General features: G+C 36.3%; 1 protein-coding gene across 1 annotated transcript in view; it reads left to right on the plus strand.

Moving 5' to 3' along the window:
* LOC309415195 (nipped-B-like protein) overlaps positions 1 to 16,705 on the plus strand; it is a 117,574-nt gene that overhangs the window by 63,624 nt on the left and 37,245 nt on the right. Inside the window, exons 10-17 of the mRNA XM_082012644.1 lie at positions 4,512 to 4,694; positions 8,988 to 9,182; positions 9,329 to 9,400; positions 9,486 to 9,575; positions 10,935 to 11,038; positions 11,802 to 11,888; positions 15,798 to 16,029; positions 16,338 to 16,489. Of these exons, the coding sequence (XP_081868770.1) occupies positions 4,512 to 4,694; positions 8,988 to 9,182; positions 9,329 to 9,400; positions 9,486 to 9,575; positions 10,935 to 11,038; positions 11,802 to 11,888; positions 15,798 to 16,029; positions 16,338 to 16,489 (1,115 nt within the window). The remainder of the gene's footprint in view (positions 1 to 4,511; positions 4,695 to 8,987; positions 9,183 to 9,328; positions 9,401 to 9,485; positions 9,576 to 10,934; positions 11,039 to 11,801; positions 11,889 to 15,797; positions 16,030 to 16,337; positions 16,490 to 16,705) is intronic.

Genomic DNA, 16,705 nt, shown 5'->3' on the forward strand with positions numbered 1-16,705 from the left:
GCAAACAGGCCATTTTGATGTCACGAGTATTTTAAAGTAACCATATAAGCAAACTGATATGGATTGTTTCCACTGTATTAACTGTCTCTTATAGTTATGGAAGTAGCAAATTGGAGTTCAGATTTCTAAATGTTTTTGAATCTTGATGGCTTGTTAGTTAATAGGAAATTATACCAAAATGTAAACCATATATCTATTTTCCATAGTTTGGAAAGCAAAGATAAATCATTACGGAGAAGATAACAGAGTTTATTAGTGTTAGTTTTGGTTTTATGGCAGGAACAGCTTCTCTGATCCTGGAAAGCTGACCTAAGTGTCAGCAAGCATCATCCCCTTTTCCATAGCTGCTTGTTTGAAGTTACCATATCAAGCCATGTGAAAGTAATCTGAACACACTGTTGTGTCAAAATATAGTTGTGCTGTCCTTATTGAATGGATCTAATAAAAGTCCATAATGATGTTACTTTTTTTTTTTTTTTTAAATGTTCAACCACTCTTGAAGGCATTCTGGTGATGGATGCATCTGCCTGAATCAGGGAGATCTATTTGACTTGCAGTTTCAAGGCAAAGTGATTTTGGATACTTCTAAAGATTAGATTTGTGTAAATATTAGTTAAAGTTAAAGGCTGTTCTACAAACTTGAAACCACCCATCAAGTTATGAACAAAAAGCAATGCTGAAATTTGAATCAGATCTGTGCCTCGCCATTCTTTTTTTAAACTGTACGTGAAGAAGGGAAATATTATATCCACTAGACATTTGTAGAACTCTATCTATTATACATGGCAAAACCCTTTGAAAAGCTTCCCAGATGAAAACAGAATATGGGAGGAGGTTTACAGTACAGACTAATTCATTTTTAGCTAAGATTCTCTGGCTCATTTTTAACTGTATTATATTTTGTCAAGAATTGCTTGGTGAGAAACAATTATCTTTACCGTCAGTGGATATTCGTTAACAGCTGAAGATTCTAAAATATCTTCTCTAAGAAACTTTTTGGTAATGGCAAACAAAAACAAGCATATGTTCTTCCTCCAACAAGCAACTAGTAAGTCATGAACAGCATTGCATAGGTTTGGAAAAGCACTGAAGAAGTGGTTGTTCATATATGCAGTTCTTCAAGATGAATTGTTGATGAATTGTTCTTACAGCTACTCTGTGACTCGCCCTTCAGTTTCATTAATGTGGAGTTTATCAGCATTGTGATTCCTTACAGTTTGTTTGTTTTAATAGTTGCAGCAGCTTTGAGAGTATGCATAAGTGAGGTCTGAAGAACACTGATGCCTGTAGTCCATTTCAGGCATACTGTATATGCTGACCACACGCATTGCAAAAAATTGAGTTATTCTGTTGATGAGGACAGTTTTTCAGAAAGCTTGGTTTACTGGGACAACCTTACTAACTTGTGGAGTAACTTTTTAGTAAAGTTACTTTCTCCTTTGCAATAGCAAAGCCATATCAGTATATCAGAATTGTTCATACATGTGCAGTCATGCTTAACTCCTTTGTACTGCATGAGTAAAACTCTTCTTAGATTTGGTTATTTACAATCCTCAGCAGCTAAAGGAAACTGAGCACGCAGCAGATGTTTTCCAGGGAACATTGTGACGGAAACAAAAACTTTATAGATGGCTTATAGAGAACTTTACAGTAATTCTATTTGTTCTCTTTTCCGCAATTCCCTTCTTGAATAAAGCAAATTTTCATATTCCCTAATAAAAGAAAAAGGGGGAAGCTTATACTGTCATCTCAAATATCTGTAACAGGAGAGAGTGCAGTTTAAGCATTAGTTGAATTTAACATTGGAGAACATAGAAAACTTGGAACTTTTGAGAAGGAAATAAAGTTCTCTTTCCAAATATTTGAAGTACTTACATTTTTATTTTTTTGTTGATGTCTATTTAACACTGTGGTATTTGACTTCTTTTTAAAGATTGAGTAGTGTTCCACCCCAGGAACAAAATCAATTAGGAAAGCAAGAATAGATATTCCTTGAAGCTAGAAGAGTAGTAGACTGTGTTTTTTGTGTCGTGTTTCGGGGATTTTTGGTTTTTAAGGGTTTTCTTACTTAAAATAGATCACCTTTCATCTTACTGAGATGTTCTTTGTGCACAGCATAAGGAAAATAAAGAACAAATTCTGTTCTAACAGTTCCTCAAAGCAATGATCACAATCTTAAAATTACATCATGAAACATTCAGGTATAGTTTTGAAATAGAGTTTGAAATTGAATTGAATTAGAATTTGGTCATGGAACTCTTGCCAAGCTAGATATACAATCCCTTACTGATTTGTTTCCTTTTCTGATTTCCTCTCCAAGCAATCTGTCTTACTAGTTATTCTGGTTTTAAATTTACTTTTCATTGTAGACTAGGAGAGGCTTAAAGATATATTCATAGAAAATACTCCTGTTATTGTAAGTGCATCTAGCCCATCTAGCTTTTAAGCAACTGTATGAATCTTAATGCAACTTTTGTTCCTTTACTTGCAGCTGTTTTTTGCACTGTCTTTGGCCAGATTTGCTGTAGGCTTTATGGTCTGTCTGTTTTCCTGCCGATTTCAGTGAAATTACCAACAGTGCGTGAAATTGAGAATATGTGTTAAAAAACAGGATCTGAGGCCCTCTAGCGATTTCACCTGTGGAAATTGTCTTAAAACATTTATGTGCAAATTTTCCTCTAGTCTAGGGCTGAATGTAAGCTAACTCTTCAGACACTGTATAGGTGTACAAAGAGACATGGAGTATTAGTGTGGGGGCACCACTGCTCAGACATGGCTGTGCAGCATCCAGATTAGATCTGGTTGGCATCCACTCAGCTGGTGGTACACACAGAGGAACTGATCTGTCCGTGCTGTCATACTTCTGCTTATCTTCAATCAAGTGCCCAGCCCGCAAAGGATAATAATTTCACAGCGCCATGGTAAACCACACTGTGAAATGTTTTCTATCATTTTTGAAAGCAATATTGAGAATTTAGGTAACTTTGGCAGGTGGTGATTATCAAAGGATGGCAACTTAAAGCAAATAAATAAGAGTGACCACAACATGGGGGAAGCAGGGACAACTTTTGCGATCAGTTTTACTTTATAGATATTTCCCTACCTCAGTTAGAAAAACCCAATATTTTAAGTTAACTCTTTTTTAAAAATGCACTTAAATGGGATGACTTGCTGAACATACCTGAGAATTATAGAAAAATAATTTTCTGATCATTAGTTTCATTGCTTATAGGCAATTTTTATGGACATAGAGATATGTGAAACCGGTAATATATGAGACTCTTGAAAAATTTTGTTGGTGGAAACTCTTTTCGCATATTAAAGCTCTTCTAATTCTAGTTAAAGTTGTTTAAAGGAGGAAGACTAAGCTTGGATTAGAAGATGGGATATTAGTGTAAAAATGGGAGTAAATTTTAGAAAGTTATGTTAGTGATATAGTGAATGCAACTAAAAAGTGAATTATCATCCAGAAGATGATTTCTTGGAAGATTTTTTTGTCTGTGTGTGTATAACGATTGGCAGGTGGTTTCCTCTCTATCTAAATAATATAGTATGCCTTGGGAAGGAGAGGCAGGCACTTATGACAAAGGCATTTGTTCTGTTGTTGGACAAAGGTTAACAGTTTAGTCCGATAATCTTAAAATCTGTGCAGTAGGTTCTTTGATAAATAAAAATAAGACATCAAATAAACAAAACCCCAAGAAATACTTTTGAATTGATTTGGTTTCCTTGTGTGACTTTTAAAATATTTTGACTGTAATTTTCCTTCATACTGACTGCATATGGGCCTAATTGTAGTTTCAAAATGTGATGAGAATTTTGTGATGATTTCTAACTATTTACCTCTGTATAAAAGAAACCTGATGTGGTCCAGCTTGCTGTTTGTCTATATTAAATAAAAATCTTTCAACTATGCTTTGTAACAAAATCAAGCAAAAATTTTGGTTGCATTATAAAAGTACTAGTAGGAGGTAAGAAAAAAATCTGAGGCAAAGGTTGAGATGTCAGTGATTTGGTCTGTAAGACCTCAGAGATTCTCCCACAGATTGTCTCTACCTACTGGAAAAGGGAAGATTACTGTCTTGTGTACACTAAATATGTGAATGAGATTAAACAGAACTGTTAATGAGGCATAATGAATCCTTAATTTACCTACACTGTTAGAAAACCTGTTGAATTCGGAGGATGAACTGAAATAAGACTAAATTTTGTGGAAGTAGAGCAAGGATGTCTTTTTACAAAGGAAATTTGCCAATTTGAATTTGTTTCTATGCCTGAAAAAATATTTCATTGAAGGAGATTTGTATGCACTTTATTATCTTAATTTCTAATTGCAGTGTGAACAATAAATGCAATTTAGAAAGGGCCGTCAAATGCATCCAAGTATATCTAACCTGTGGTATTCTTTATTAGTGGATATAGTGTAAGCAGTTCCTGAAAAAGGACTGTAGTGTTGGGCCCTTATTATTATCTTCAGGTTTGCATTTACTCTTCTTGCTCTCCATTAATAGGTAGCATAGATCAGTCAGTGCTGAAAGAGTTGCCTCCTGAGCTCCTGGCAGAAATTGAATCCACCATGCCACTTTGTGAACGTGTGAAAATGAACAAGCGCAAACGTAGCACAGTTAATGAGAAACCAAAATATGCTGAAATCAGTTCTGATGAAGACAATGACAGTGAAGAAGCTTTTGAATGTAAGTAGTACATTGTTCTGTTCCTAGTTCTAAAGAAGGCTATTATTTTGCTTTTACAAAAAGATTTTCTTTTACAAAAAATGTTTTTTTTGTTGGCTACCCTAAAACATATGAAAACAAATTTGCTGTCCAGACAACTACTTGGCCAAGAACCCTTTTTTTCTTTTAAAAGAAAACTTACTTGATTTTAGTTTGTCACTCAAGATGAAAAGCACCTAGTTGTTAAATTTCTTTCCTTAATTACCTTATAGGAAGCCACTGCCTAGGTTTTTTTTTTAGTTGTGCAATGAAACATTTTTAGCCAATCAAATTACAGAAAATATCCTGTAAAGCAGCTCAGAAAAATTGCACACAAAGTTATGCAAAGAAAAATTTCAGTAAATACATTTTAAATTATTCTGCATTTCATTGATAAAGAAAAGCAAAGGATCCCCTCTTGAATTTTTCTGACATGATAAATTAAAAATGTTAGTGCCCAGAAGTTTCTTCTTCTATTATTTCCATAGTATATTGCTTGAAAAACTGGAATTATTGCCAGTGGCTTCTCAAAATACCATTTGCTGATGATACTGTTTTTGAAGTAAGTGATTTCAGAGGAAGAGAGGAAGCTTGTAGTTAGACTTTTGCTGTACAATCAGGTAAAGTTCATAAGTGTAAAAAAAATTGTTACATGCCTCTAAGTTAGGAAGGGATTTCCTACTTGCAAATAAGAGTGTAGTTAGTTTGTCTCTATGGTAGTTCAGTTAGCCAACACCAAAAAGAAACTCCATTAAAATGGAGTTACTCAGACTGAACTGATTCACATCTTAGCTGTGTTACCTATGCAAGGCTACAGGAGAAGTGCCTGTTGCTGTTAACCTGAGAAGGTATCTTGCTTATAATGATTTTTTTCCAAGTTTAGACTCTTTCCACCTTTGCTTATATAAACATCTTACTGAACTTTTGTAAAACATAATGTTTTGCTTCTTAGTCATTCTTAGGTTCCAAAAGAGAAAGATTTGTTTGTCCTGCTTTTTTAATACGTTTCAAGTTCTCATCCAACAGATACGCAATGCATATGCACACATACACATAAAAATTATAATAGCGATACCTCTGATCTTTATCAAAGAAGCAGAAAAGAATGTCCTTTTGTTTGTTTGTTTTTCATTTAAAATATAACTGAATAATGCTGCTTTGACCGTGAGTATGAGATCTTGAGGTAACTTGTAATCAGATGATTTGCTTCATTCAAGATTCTATATTCTCTGTGTACCATATAATTTCACCTGTTTATGATATTAATAATCTGGAACAATGAATTAAAAAAAGAATAAGTAAAGCAAAATTATTTAAGTTGGTTGGGAATGGAGAGGTTTGTCAGGGATTTCAGAGAGATCTTAATCTATTATCTTATTATCTTATTAGCCACGGTGACTGTTGAAATTGTTAAATACAAAGTAAAGCAAATTAAGGAAAACTTTCACAGTAATTATATGCTTTAAGGGATTCTAGGTTCACTGTATCCACTCGAGATCTGCCCATCATTCTAAACAATTCATCGAGGACATCTGGTTTAAAAATAAATTATAATCTTTCTCAAAGGGTATTGTAGAACTGAACTGCGTTAAAACGAGACAAAATGATCAATAGAATGAAAGACTTGCGACAAGTGCACTGAATAGATTTGTACTGTTACAAATATGTATTTCAGAATTTAGTTGTCTAAAATTGAACTTCAAAAAATATGAATTAGCGATTGTTATAGAAGAAGAGAAATTTATTTGAGTATCTCATGAAGGGCATTCCATTGAATTAAATGATGAGAAATAAAAAATTGATGAAATCATTCTCATACAATAAGTGCTAAATGTTTTATTGCATAAATGTTTGTCAGTATTCAGAAGGAAATTGGGTATTTGTATTTTGGATAGTCTTTATGTATGTATAAAATTACTAATGACTCTTGAAATATTATTAATACTTACATTTTTAGTCAATTTTATCTACTTCAAAATAAACTTTATAGAGTAATGACTGACTGTGAATAGCTGTTCATCTTCTTTGCCTTGCAGAGCCAGCACAACTGTAACTTGTTCTGTTTTGTCATGCAGCATTGATAAACTGGTCAATTTATATTTCTGCTGGAAAGCAATATTGGAAGTTACTTTTATCATGGAGATGTAGCTGGGGTCAGAATTCATCCTACAGAGCTTAAATTGACACTGATGATTTGTAAACTGTGGAGACAGATTTCATCTACTTCCGCAAAATACTATCTCATGGGGGGGGAAGAATCAGTTAAGATGTGTAAAGTTTTTTCCTATAAACCCCATGCTTTCTTCTCCAGTGTGCTCACTTTCAGATATCCCAGACGGCTCTCCGTTTCTTCAATTGCAGTTAACTTTCAACCATTTTAGAACTGACAGTGTTAGTAGCTCAGGCCTTGTGAACATGACTGTACTGCCTCCAGAAGCAAGTCTGATCCATAAGCAGAACAGCTCAAAGCATGAACTAAGTTATTACCTTAAATACTTGGACCACCTCTGTGCAGAAGTTTGATACTGTGTTTTCAGAAGTGGGAGCCCTCTAGGATGCAGTGCAGAGCATTAGTATCACCACAGGTTCAATGTTGTTTTTATTAGTTCTGAGCCTGGGCTGACTATTAACTATATCCTGGTACGTATACCAGGTGTGACTATATCCTTGTATGTTTCCTACGCTTCTCAATAAACTGGGGTTGTGGGAAGAACTTGTCAGTTCAATTCCAGTTCTGTATAAATGCTTGGAGCCATTTTGCTCAGAAACAACCCTAAATACAGTCATACTTCTCTAAACTTCAGGAGACTTTAGTAGAGACACACAGATATCAGGGCTGTTATATGCAAGTTCACAAGAATAATAAACTCTGCTAGTCTAGAATGTAATGTTTTGGAGCCATTTTGATCTTCACAGCACAGTCCATGTTAGACATCTCTCTCTTAGCCCAGTTATCCTGTTACCTTAGATAATGGAGAGTTGGCTGATTTCATGGACGAAATTACCTCCTCTTCCATATCCTTTTTCTGTTACATCTTAGCACCCTCTCCCCTTCAAGACTGTCTTTGTAAACAATAGAGAACTCTCCATTCCTCCCCCACTTTATTTCCACCAATTTTCTGTTTCTGTATAGAACATTTATCTCAGTTTTTCAACATTAAGTTCTGCAAGGCTTTTTGGGTGTAACTGAAAACTGGTTATGATAACCTTCTGTGGTATATACTTGCTGCCTGGCCCAGAATTATGACTCCAGCTTTCTCCTTTAAACTGGATTTCCTGCAATACATATCAAGAGAAAATTTTAATTGTCTTGGCAAAACAGAATATCTTTAAGCAACTAGGTTGCCAAGTCTCATTGGAACTTGCTGTGTTAGATGGGCAAAGAAATCACTAAATTGGAACATGGACACCCAGTCCATAATCACAATTTAGATAACTGAAGAAATTATCTCAATATTCTGTTATGAAAAGATGAAACTTATTTTGATTTGTACTGCGTCCAGCTCTGGAGCCCTCAGCTCAGGAAAGACATGGACCTGTTGGAGCGGGTCCAGAGAAGGGACACAAAAATGATCAGAGGGATGGAACACCTCTCCTATGAGGACTGGCTGAGAGAGTTGGGGTTGTTCAGCCTGGAGAAGAGAAGGCTCCAGGGAGACCTTGTTGCAGCCTTCCAGTACTTAAAGGGGCTTATTAGAAAGATGAGGACAGACTTTTTAGCAGGGCCTGTTGCAATAGGACAAGGGGTAATGGTTTTAAACTAAAAGAGAGTAGATTCAGACTAGATAGAAGGAAGAAATGTTTCACAGTGAGGGTGGTGAAACACTGGCCCAGGTTGCCCAGAGAGGTGGTAGATGCCCCATCCCTGGAAACATTCAAGGTCAGGTTGGAGGGGGCTCTGAGCAACATGTTCTAGTTGAAGATGTCCCTGCTCATTGCAGGGGGGTTGGACTAGATGACCTTTAAAGGTCCCTTCCAACCCAAACTCTTCTATGATTTATTCTACTTTCCTGACTTTGTTTAAAAGGACAAATGCCCTGTAAATTTGTGTTTTTAAATATTTGCTGGTGTCTTTGCCAGTTTCTGGCACAGTTCTCATGTAATTCAAAAGAAATTGTTAGAATAATACCATAACAGAATTTTATATGATAGTTTTAGACTGTTCACTTGTTTTACAGAACATCTATATGGAAATATTTAACTTGCAAATGTATAATTTTTAGCTATTAAAAGTAGAATTTTTGTACTTATAATGAAAATGCATTTCATTTCTAGCTTCTCGTAAAAGACATAAAAAGGATAGAGATGAAGCTTGGGAGTATGAAGAACATGACAGAAGAAGTTCTGGTGACCATAGGAGAAGTGGTTATTATCATGAAGGAAGGAGGACTTCTGGTAGTGGCCGTTACCGTAATCGCAGTCCCGATGACTCTGATATGGATGATTGTTCTCCTCCTAGCCTCAGTGAGGGTAACTGATTGTTTTAAAAAATTTATTTTCTTCCATAATACTACTGCATTTTTAAAGGATATGTTAAACATTTAAAAATAAATATCTTTACATGCAGTATTGAATACAAGCATAAGAAATTTAAAGTCTTTTTTTCTCTTAAATAGTGGCTAGAAAAATGAAGAAAAAAGAAAAACAAAAGAAGAGGAAAGCTTATGAACCTAAACTAACACCTGAAGGTAATTTTAGAAGATTTATTTTCTAAAGTTTGTATTTTCTGTTTTGTATTTAAAATAATTATATATACATTTATTTTTTCACCAGAAATGATGGATTCTTCAACTTTCAAAAGATTTACTGCTTCAATAGAGAATATTTTGGAAAATTTAGAAGACATGGATTTTACAGCTTTTGGTAATGTGTCAGAAATTTTCAAAATGCTTTCCCCAATTAGAAACACAAGAAACAAAAAAATTTGCATCTCAGTATTTTCAAACTTCCTTCTTTGTGATTTAATTGCCCATGATACATGCTATGGTATATTGCATTTATATGGCTTCTACCTTGAGTGGAGGCCTTTACCTTTCTTCTTTCACTTTCTGCTACAAGAAGATCCTCCTTCTTCCTCCTTGCAGAATCCAAAAGTGACATAAATCACAATGAGACAAATAGTAGTCCCCTGGAGTGGAAAGGATACTTCTTTGTGATGTCATTAGGGTGTTATCTTCTGTCAAACATATCTTTGTAAACAACACTAACGTAAGATGGTTCTCTTGCCAGTAATGTCTGAGGCACATAATTTTGCATTCTGTTGTGGCCTTTGGCCTGATTCACAGAATCACAGAATCACTAGGTTGGAAAGGACCTTCAAGATCATCAAGTCCAACCATTATTCCAGCGCCACCATGTTCCCTAAACCATGTCCTGAAGCACCACATCCACACGTTTTTTGAACACTTCCAAACTTTCAAAAAAGTTAAAGAAATTTAAACTCAATAACATCAAAGTGTTATTAAGCAGACATCTTTATTGCCGCGCTGGATGCATGGGGGATTGTTCATTTCAGCAGCAGAGTGCTTATGTACTTATGGGTGAGGCACTGAATCACTTATCCATTTCAGTGGAAAATAAGCCAGTTTAGCATAAGTGTCTGACAAAGCAGTTCAGTTTGACCAAGATGAATTTCTATTGAAATGGATAATGGAGCATTCATTAATTTTTTTCCTACCGTTTTTGTCACAAGATTAAAACAAGGGGGGGAGCGTAGTAAACAAATCACTACAGCAATGGTGTCTACAGCCTTGGATTAAAAAGTGAAGTAATTGGTTCTTTCTATATGTCTTGTAACATCATGGGATTTTTTTGTAAGGGTGAATGGAATTAAGATGCAGTGTATCCCAAGGTACTTAATTTCCTATGTGTTTTTCATCTATTGCCCTTCCCCAGATTTGAACTTTAGAATTAGGACTACAGTAATTTAAGATTTGTTTTACTGGAATGAGGGTGATGGCACAAGAGTTGCAATAAATGGATTTTGTTATGTTAAAAATATTTTTAATTTATGACTCTCAGTCATATTGAACAAGTAGCTGTTTTAACACAACCAAAAGTTGTCATCATCAGTCTTCATTAGATGGAATTATTAGATGCTAGCTATTTGGAAAATCAGTTCTTTTTCTTCAGTTGACTTTTTCATACTGGCTGTAAAATACTGGTTTCCTTGAAGTCTTATTAGAAATATGATTGTTAATTTTAAATTATTTTTTTTTTAAGGAGATGATGATGAGATTCCACAGGAATTGCTACTGGGAAAACATCAGCTTAGTGAGTTGGGTAGTGAATCTGCAAAAATCAAGGCAATGGGCATTATGGACAAGGTACATCTTCATAGTATTTAACTCTTTTTGAACATTTAATTTTGTTAAACATACAAAAACTTGTGTCCCCTGTAATATTCCACCCTCTTCAGGTGTGCATGCGACAGATACTGTGAACGGTTGTGCTTCTGCTGGTTTGGCTGAAGTGCTTAAAAAGTTACCACATCTTAACTGTTACTGTCTCTGAAGCCGAGACATTTTTGTTGAATGGTCCTTCTCTGTGTTAGCACTGACTCAGAGCACTATATGCCAAATAGGTAACACATGCCTGAGCAATAAAATCTAAAATAACTAATCTGCTTTCAGAAAAGCACATCGATCTATAGGCTTTGCTCCTTACACCTAATGTTCAGCAACCACAGTAAAACAGAACCTGCTGGCAAAGTAAAAAAATCCACCCTTTCTGATATATGCCATTAGTGCAATGTAAATGTATGATGTCCATCCATCATCACACTGAATTGCCTACTTCCTTCCTCTCTCCAAAGAGTCCTTTCAAACTTAGAAGATTTAATGCCCCAGGTGAGAACAAGATTCATTTTCTGTAGACTGCATATTTTGGTTTCTTTGCCACACTCTTCCCGACTTCAGTTGGCACAAACTGTTGGTATCACACCTCTAGAAACAATGTTCTTGCTTTCCTTATCTTCCCTAGAACTCTTGGCTTCGGGCAGTCTTGTGTTAAATTCTTACTATTTTTTTCAGCAATTTGGAAGCCTTTATGTTCCTACAGTTGTTTCATGTGTTTCGTTTCTTGTTTTAGCTCTCAACAGATAAAACAGTAAAAGTTCTGAATATTTTGGAGAAGAATATTCAAGATGGATCAAAGCTTTCTACATTACTTAACCATGTGAGTTTCAAATTACATCGTTTCACACCGTTGTGTAGAACAGGGTTTTCTTCACTTGAGTCCCATACAGTGATAGTTTCAAATACTCTGTCTGTGTGAAAGGAATTTCTGATTTAATATGTATGTGATTAAGAGATTGCCAAATTTTAAGATTTGAAGTAAAATTCAATTGATTATATTCTTTCAGTACTAAATAAGTTTCACTATAGTACTGATAACTAACAGATGTATTGGGAGCAATTGTCTTGTCACAGAACCACAGAATCATTAAGGTTGGAAAAGACCTTTAAGATCATCAAGTCAAACTGTTAACCCAACACCACCATGCCCCCTAAACCATGTCCCCAAGTGCCACGTCCACACGTTTTTTGAACACTTCCAGAGATGGCGACTCCACCACCTCCCTGGGCAGCCTGTTCTAATGTTTGACCACTCTCTCAGTGAAGAAATTTTTCCCAATATCCAATCTAAACCTCCCCTGCCGCAACTTGAGGCTGTTTCCTCTCGTTCTATTGCTGGTTACTTGGGAGCAGAGACCAACACCCACCTCACCACAACCCCCTTTCAGGTAGCTGTAGAGAGCGATAAGGTCTCCCCTCAGCCTCCTCTTCTCCAGACTAAACAACCCCAGCTCCCTCAGCCGCTCCTCACAAGACTTGTGCTCCAGACTCTTCACCAGCTTTGTTGCCCTTCTCTGGACACACTTGAGCACCTCAATGTCCTTCTTGTAGTGAGGGGCCCAAACCTGAACACAGTATTCAAGGTGCGGCCTCACCAGTGCTGAGTACAGGGGCACAATCACTTCCCTACTCCTGCTGGCCACACTGTTTCTGATACAGGCCAGGATGCTGTTGGCCGCCTTGGCCACCTGGGCACACTGCTGGCTCATATTCAGCCGGCTGTCAACCAGCACCCCCAGGTCCCTTTCCGCCAGGCAGCTCTCCAGCCACTCCTCCCCAAGCCTGTAGCGTGGCATGGGGTTGTTGTGACCCAAGTGCAGGACCCGGCACTTGGCCTTATTAAACCTCATACAGTTGACCTCTGCCCATCGATCCAGCCTGTCCAGATCCCTCTGCAGAGCCCTCCTACCCTCCAGCAGATCAACACTCCCACCCAACTTGGTGTCGTCTGCAAACTTCCTGAGGGAGCACTCGATCCCCTCATCCAGGTCATCAATAAAGATATTGAACAAGACCAGCCCCAGAACCGAGCCCTGCGGAACACCGCTTGTGACTGGCCGCCAGCTGGATTTAAGGCCATTCATGACAACTCTCTGAGCTCAGCCGTCCAGCCAGTTCTTTACCCAGCAAAGAGTACACTTGTCTTTTGACTTAATTTTAAATATTGTTGTTTCATCCCGAAATATTCATGGTAACTGGTGTAATTTGTGCCATTGGACATTTCTTTGCTACTTTTCTGTGTGTCCATAAAACATCGCTTACACAATGGAACAAGTATTACAGCTTTCATGTAGAGCATATTCTTCTGGGCATTAAGAACTGAGGAAGTGCTTTATTTAGGTCTGCTCCTATGCTGCAAAGTTGAAGATATCAATGTAAACAAATTTAAAAGGAAATTTAAGATTCTAGGTTTTTTTCTGATATACCTAAAACTACATGGGGATTTGGAGTTTTTTATGAGGCTGAAATGTAATATTACACATTTTATATATTTATTTATTTTTTTCTACACTTTCTAATAAAAACAATATTCTAGCAAGAATAGAGTTCTTATGGAAGAAAACCTTGATCTGCAGAAATAGAGAGTAATTACGTGTATTGGAAAGGAAGAATTTGAACTTGAAAATGAAAACCAGAGACACATTATTTGTATCTAAATATTTTCATCTAGGTAGTTTGTTGGGTTTTCAAATTTTCAGTATATAGCTCTGAATGTCTTTAGCAGTATGAAAAATAAGTGAAAAGAAGGTGCTGGTTTACCTGCTCTAATTCAATATGATTGAGTCTTTATGCTAGTGCCTTTAAAGAGGTATTTTTCTTTTAGCTTTTTGTAGTAAAACTCAGGATTATTAAGCAGTTAATGAAATTGTCCAATGATTGCAATTCAGAGACAAAGCTTTGATTAAAAAAGGATCAATCTTTAGCCAAACAAGTTTTAGATTTTTCTTAAGACCCAAAAAAGGACTGTCATGGTTTAGCCCCAGCTGGCAACTAAGCACCACGCAGCCACTCACTCACCCTCCCACGGTGGGGTGGGGGAGAGAATCGGAAGAGTAAAAGTGAGGAAATTCATGGGTTGAGATAAAGACAGTTTAATAGGGAAAGCAAAAGCCGCGCACGCAAGCAAAGCAAAACAAGGAATCCATTCACTACTCCCCATGGGCAGGCAGGTGTTCAGCCATCTCCAGGAAAGCAGGGCTCCATCACACGTAATGGTTTCTTGGGAAGACAGATGCCATAACTCTGAATGTCCCTCCACCCCTTCCTTCTTCTTCATCCCAGCTTTATATACTGGGAATGATGTTATATGGTATGGAATATCTCTTTGGCCAGCCCAGGTCAGCTGTCCTGGCTGTGTCCCCTCCTAGCTTCCCGTGCACCCCCAGCCTTCTTGCTAGCAGGCCAGCACGAGAAGCTGGACTGTCCTTGACTACTTAGCAACAGCTCAAAACATCAGCACGTTATCAACATTTTCTCATCCCAAATCCAAAACATATCCTCACGCTAGCTTCTGTGAAGAAAACTAACTCTATCCTGGCTGAAACCAGGACACCCATTAAACATGATTCAGGTCATTATGGCACAGAAAGCCCCTGCTAAGGAGTAAGCTTACTTCTTTTACAGTGCAGTGAAAATATCCTACCTCTACGTCAGGATATTTTTCAGAGGAAAATTGCACTTGCAGATTCTTTTTATTTCCAAGAGTAGTGAGAAAAAAAAGAAAATATTTAAAGCTACTTGGGTTTTTGTTTTGTGGGTTTTTTGGTTTTTTTTGTTTTATTTTTAAGCCTCCTTTGTCTAAAGAACAAATGATTTAAAGCCATTCTATGCAAGAAATTTACAGGGATCTCCTGATTTGCAGATTTCTGTTGATTTTTCAAATATATCTCTCATATATGTAATGCACTGTGATATTTTTAGATTCTCTTACCCCAAAGGGAAAAAGTTGATACAGTTTCACCAACCCCTTATTTTTACAAGGAAAGCCAACAGTGTTGAACTGTGCTGTTATACAAGCAAGAAAGAGTCTCTTTCTCTGTACCAGAAAAGTTATTAAAAATCCCACCTGGTTTTGCTATTAATAATGTTATTACAATATTTCAGTAGTGCTGGGTGGTCATAATTAGCCTCATGTATGTTTGTTTTTATAACTTGTACACACACATAAATACAGAGATTCTATACCCCATGCTATATCTAAATGATCATATTTGATAAGACATATTTTAAACCCATTGATAATAGATGAGTCGGTCTGTGGAGAAAGTTGTATGCTCATGAGCTTTGAATGCTTTAACAGTCTTTTTGTCTAAGAATTCCCTCTAGCAGCAAAAATTAGGCTGATCAAAGCAGCAACTGGTGTGCATAGGCCACTGAAGAAAACACTAGATGAATGACTTTAGATTTTGATTAATGTACATCATTCTTAAGTAGAGAATGTGTCAGTCTTCCTTCATTGCTTCCCAGTGATACACAGAAAGCTTCTTTGTGTTTTACCAGAAGAATACAGTGAGCTATTGAAGACTTGTAACTTAGGGTTGCAAACCTGTTGCTAGTAAAACAAACATTAATTGATTTCTAAAGCAAACTATTTTTGTATCATAAAGGAAAAATAACATTTTGTGTGTGTGTGTATGTAAGTATATTAAAATAATGTTATCTTTTACTTGGTAAGGATAAAAATTTGACTTCTTGTTCACACTGTCTTGTCTTTTATTGCCTGTTACAGAACAATGACACTGAAGATGAGGAGAGATTATGGAGAGACCTTATTATGGAGAGAGTGACAAAATCTGCTGATGCTTGTCTTACTGCTATCAATATTATGACATCACCAAATATGCCTAAAGCTGTATATATTGAGGATGTAATAGAAAGAGTTATTCAATACACAAAATTTCATTTGCAGAACACTCTCTATCCTCAATATGATCCTGTGTATAGAGTGGATCCTCATGGTGGTTAGTATGCTAAATGTTTTGCATTTAGCATTTTGTTGTCATTATACATACCTTCAGATGTGGGTGTCCAACTTCAAGAACATTTTTAAAAATCTTGGATCCAGAATTCAGAGCAATTATGAAAGTATGAAGTTTTTGCTTTCCAGATGATTCTGCTAAATATTTTTTCTTCTGTAAGCAATTGCATTTACAAAGCTGTAGTCATGGAGTTGTTCTGGGGACATTTTTTGAGGAAGATAATCATCTTTCTGATATTTGATGTAAGTGAAATACCGAAAAAAATAATAAATATATTTTTTATTTTTTAGGTGGTGTTTTAAGTTCAAAAGCAAAACGTGCCAAGTGTTCCACCCACAAGCAAAGAGTTATAGTGATGTTGTATAACAAAGTTTGTGACATTGTCAGCAGTTTGTCAGAGCTGCTAGAGATACAGCTTCTTACTGATACAACTATTCTTCAGGTAAGTTTTATCAGAATTTCTGTCCGAGAATGTTTGTTTTTCTTTTCCCAGAGCGACTGTAAAGTGTGATTGTCTCAATGACATGAAGTATGAAATCAGTACAAACTTTTGAATTATTAACATCAGTGACTAGTTTGTTGTGTAGTATGTAATCTGCAGAAGAGCATTTAATGTTCAAATCTTTAATGGCTTTTATTGTAGACTTAAGAACAGTTT

The sequence above is a fragment of the Phaethon aethereus genome (genome assembly GCF_964289735.1).
Source record: "Phaethon aethereus genome assembly, chromosome: W".
NCBI lineage: Eukaryota > Metazoa > Chordata > Aves > Phaethontiformes > Phaethontidae > Phaethon > Phaethon aethereus.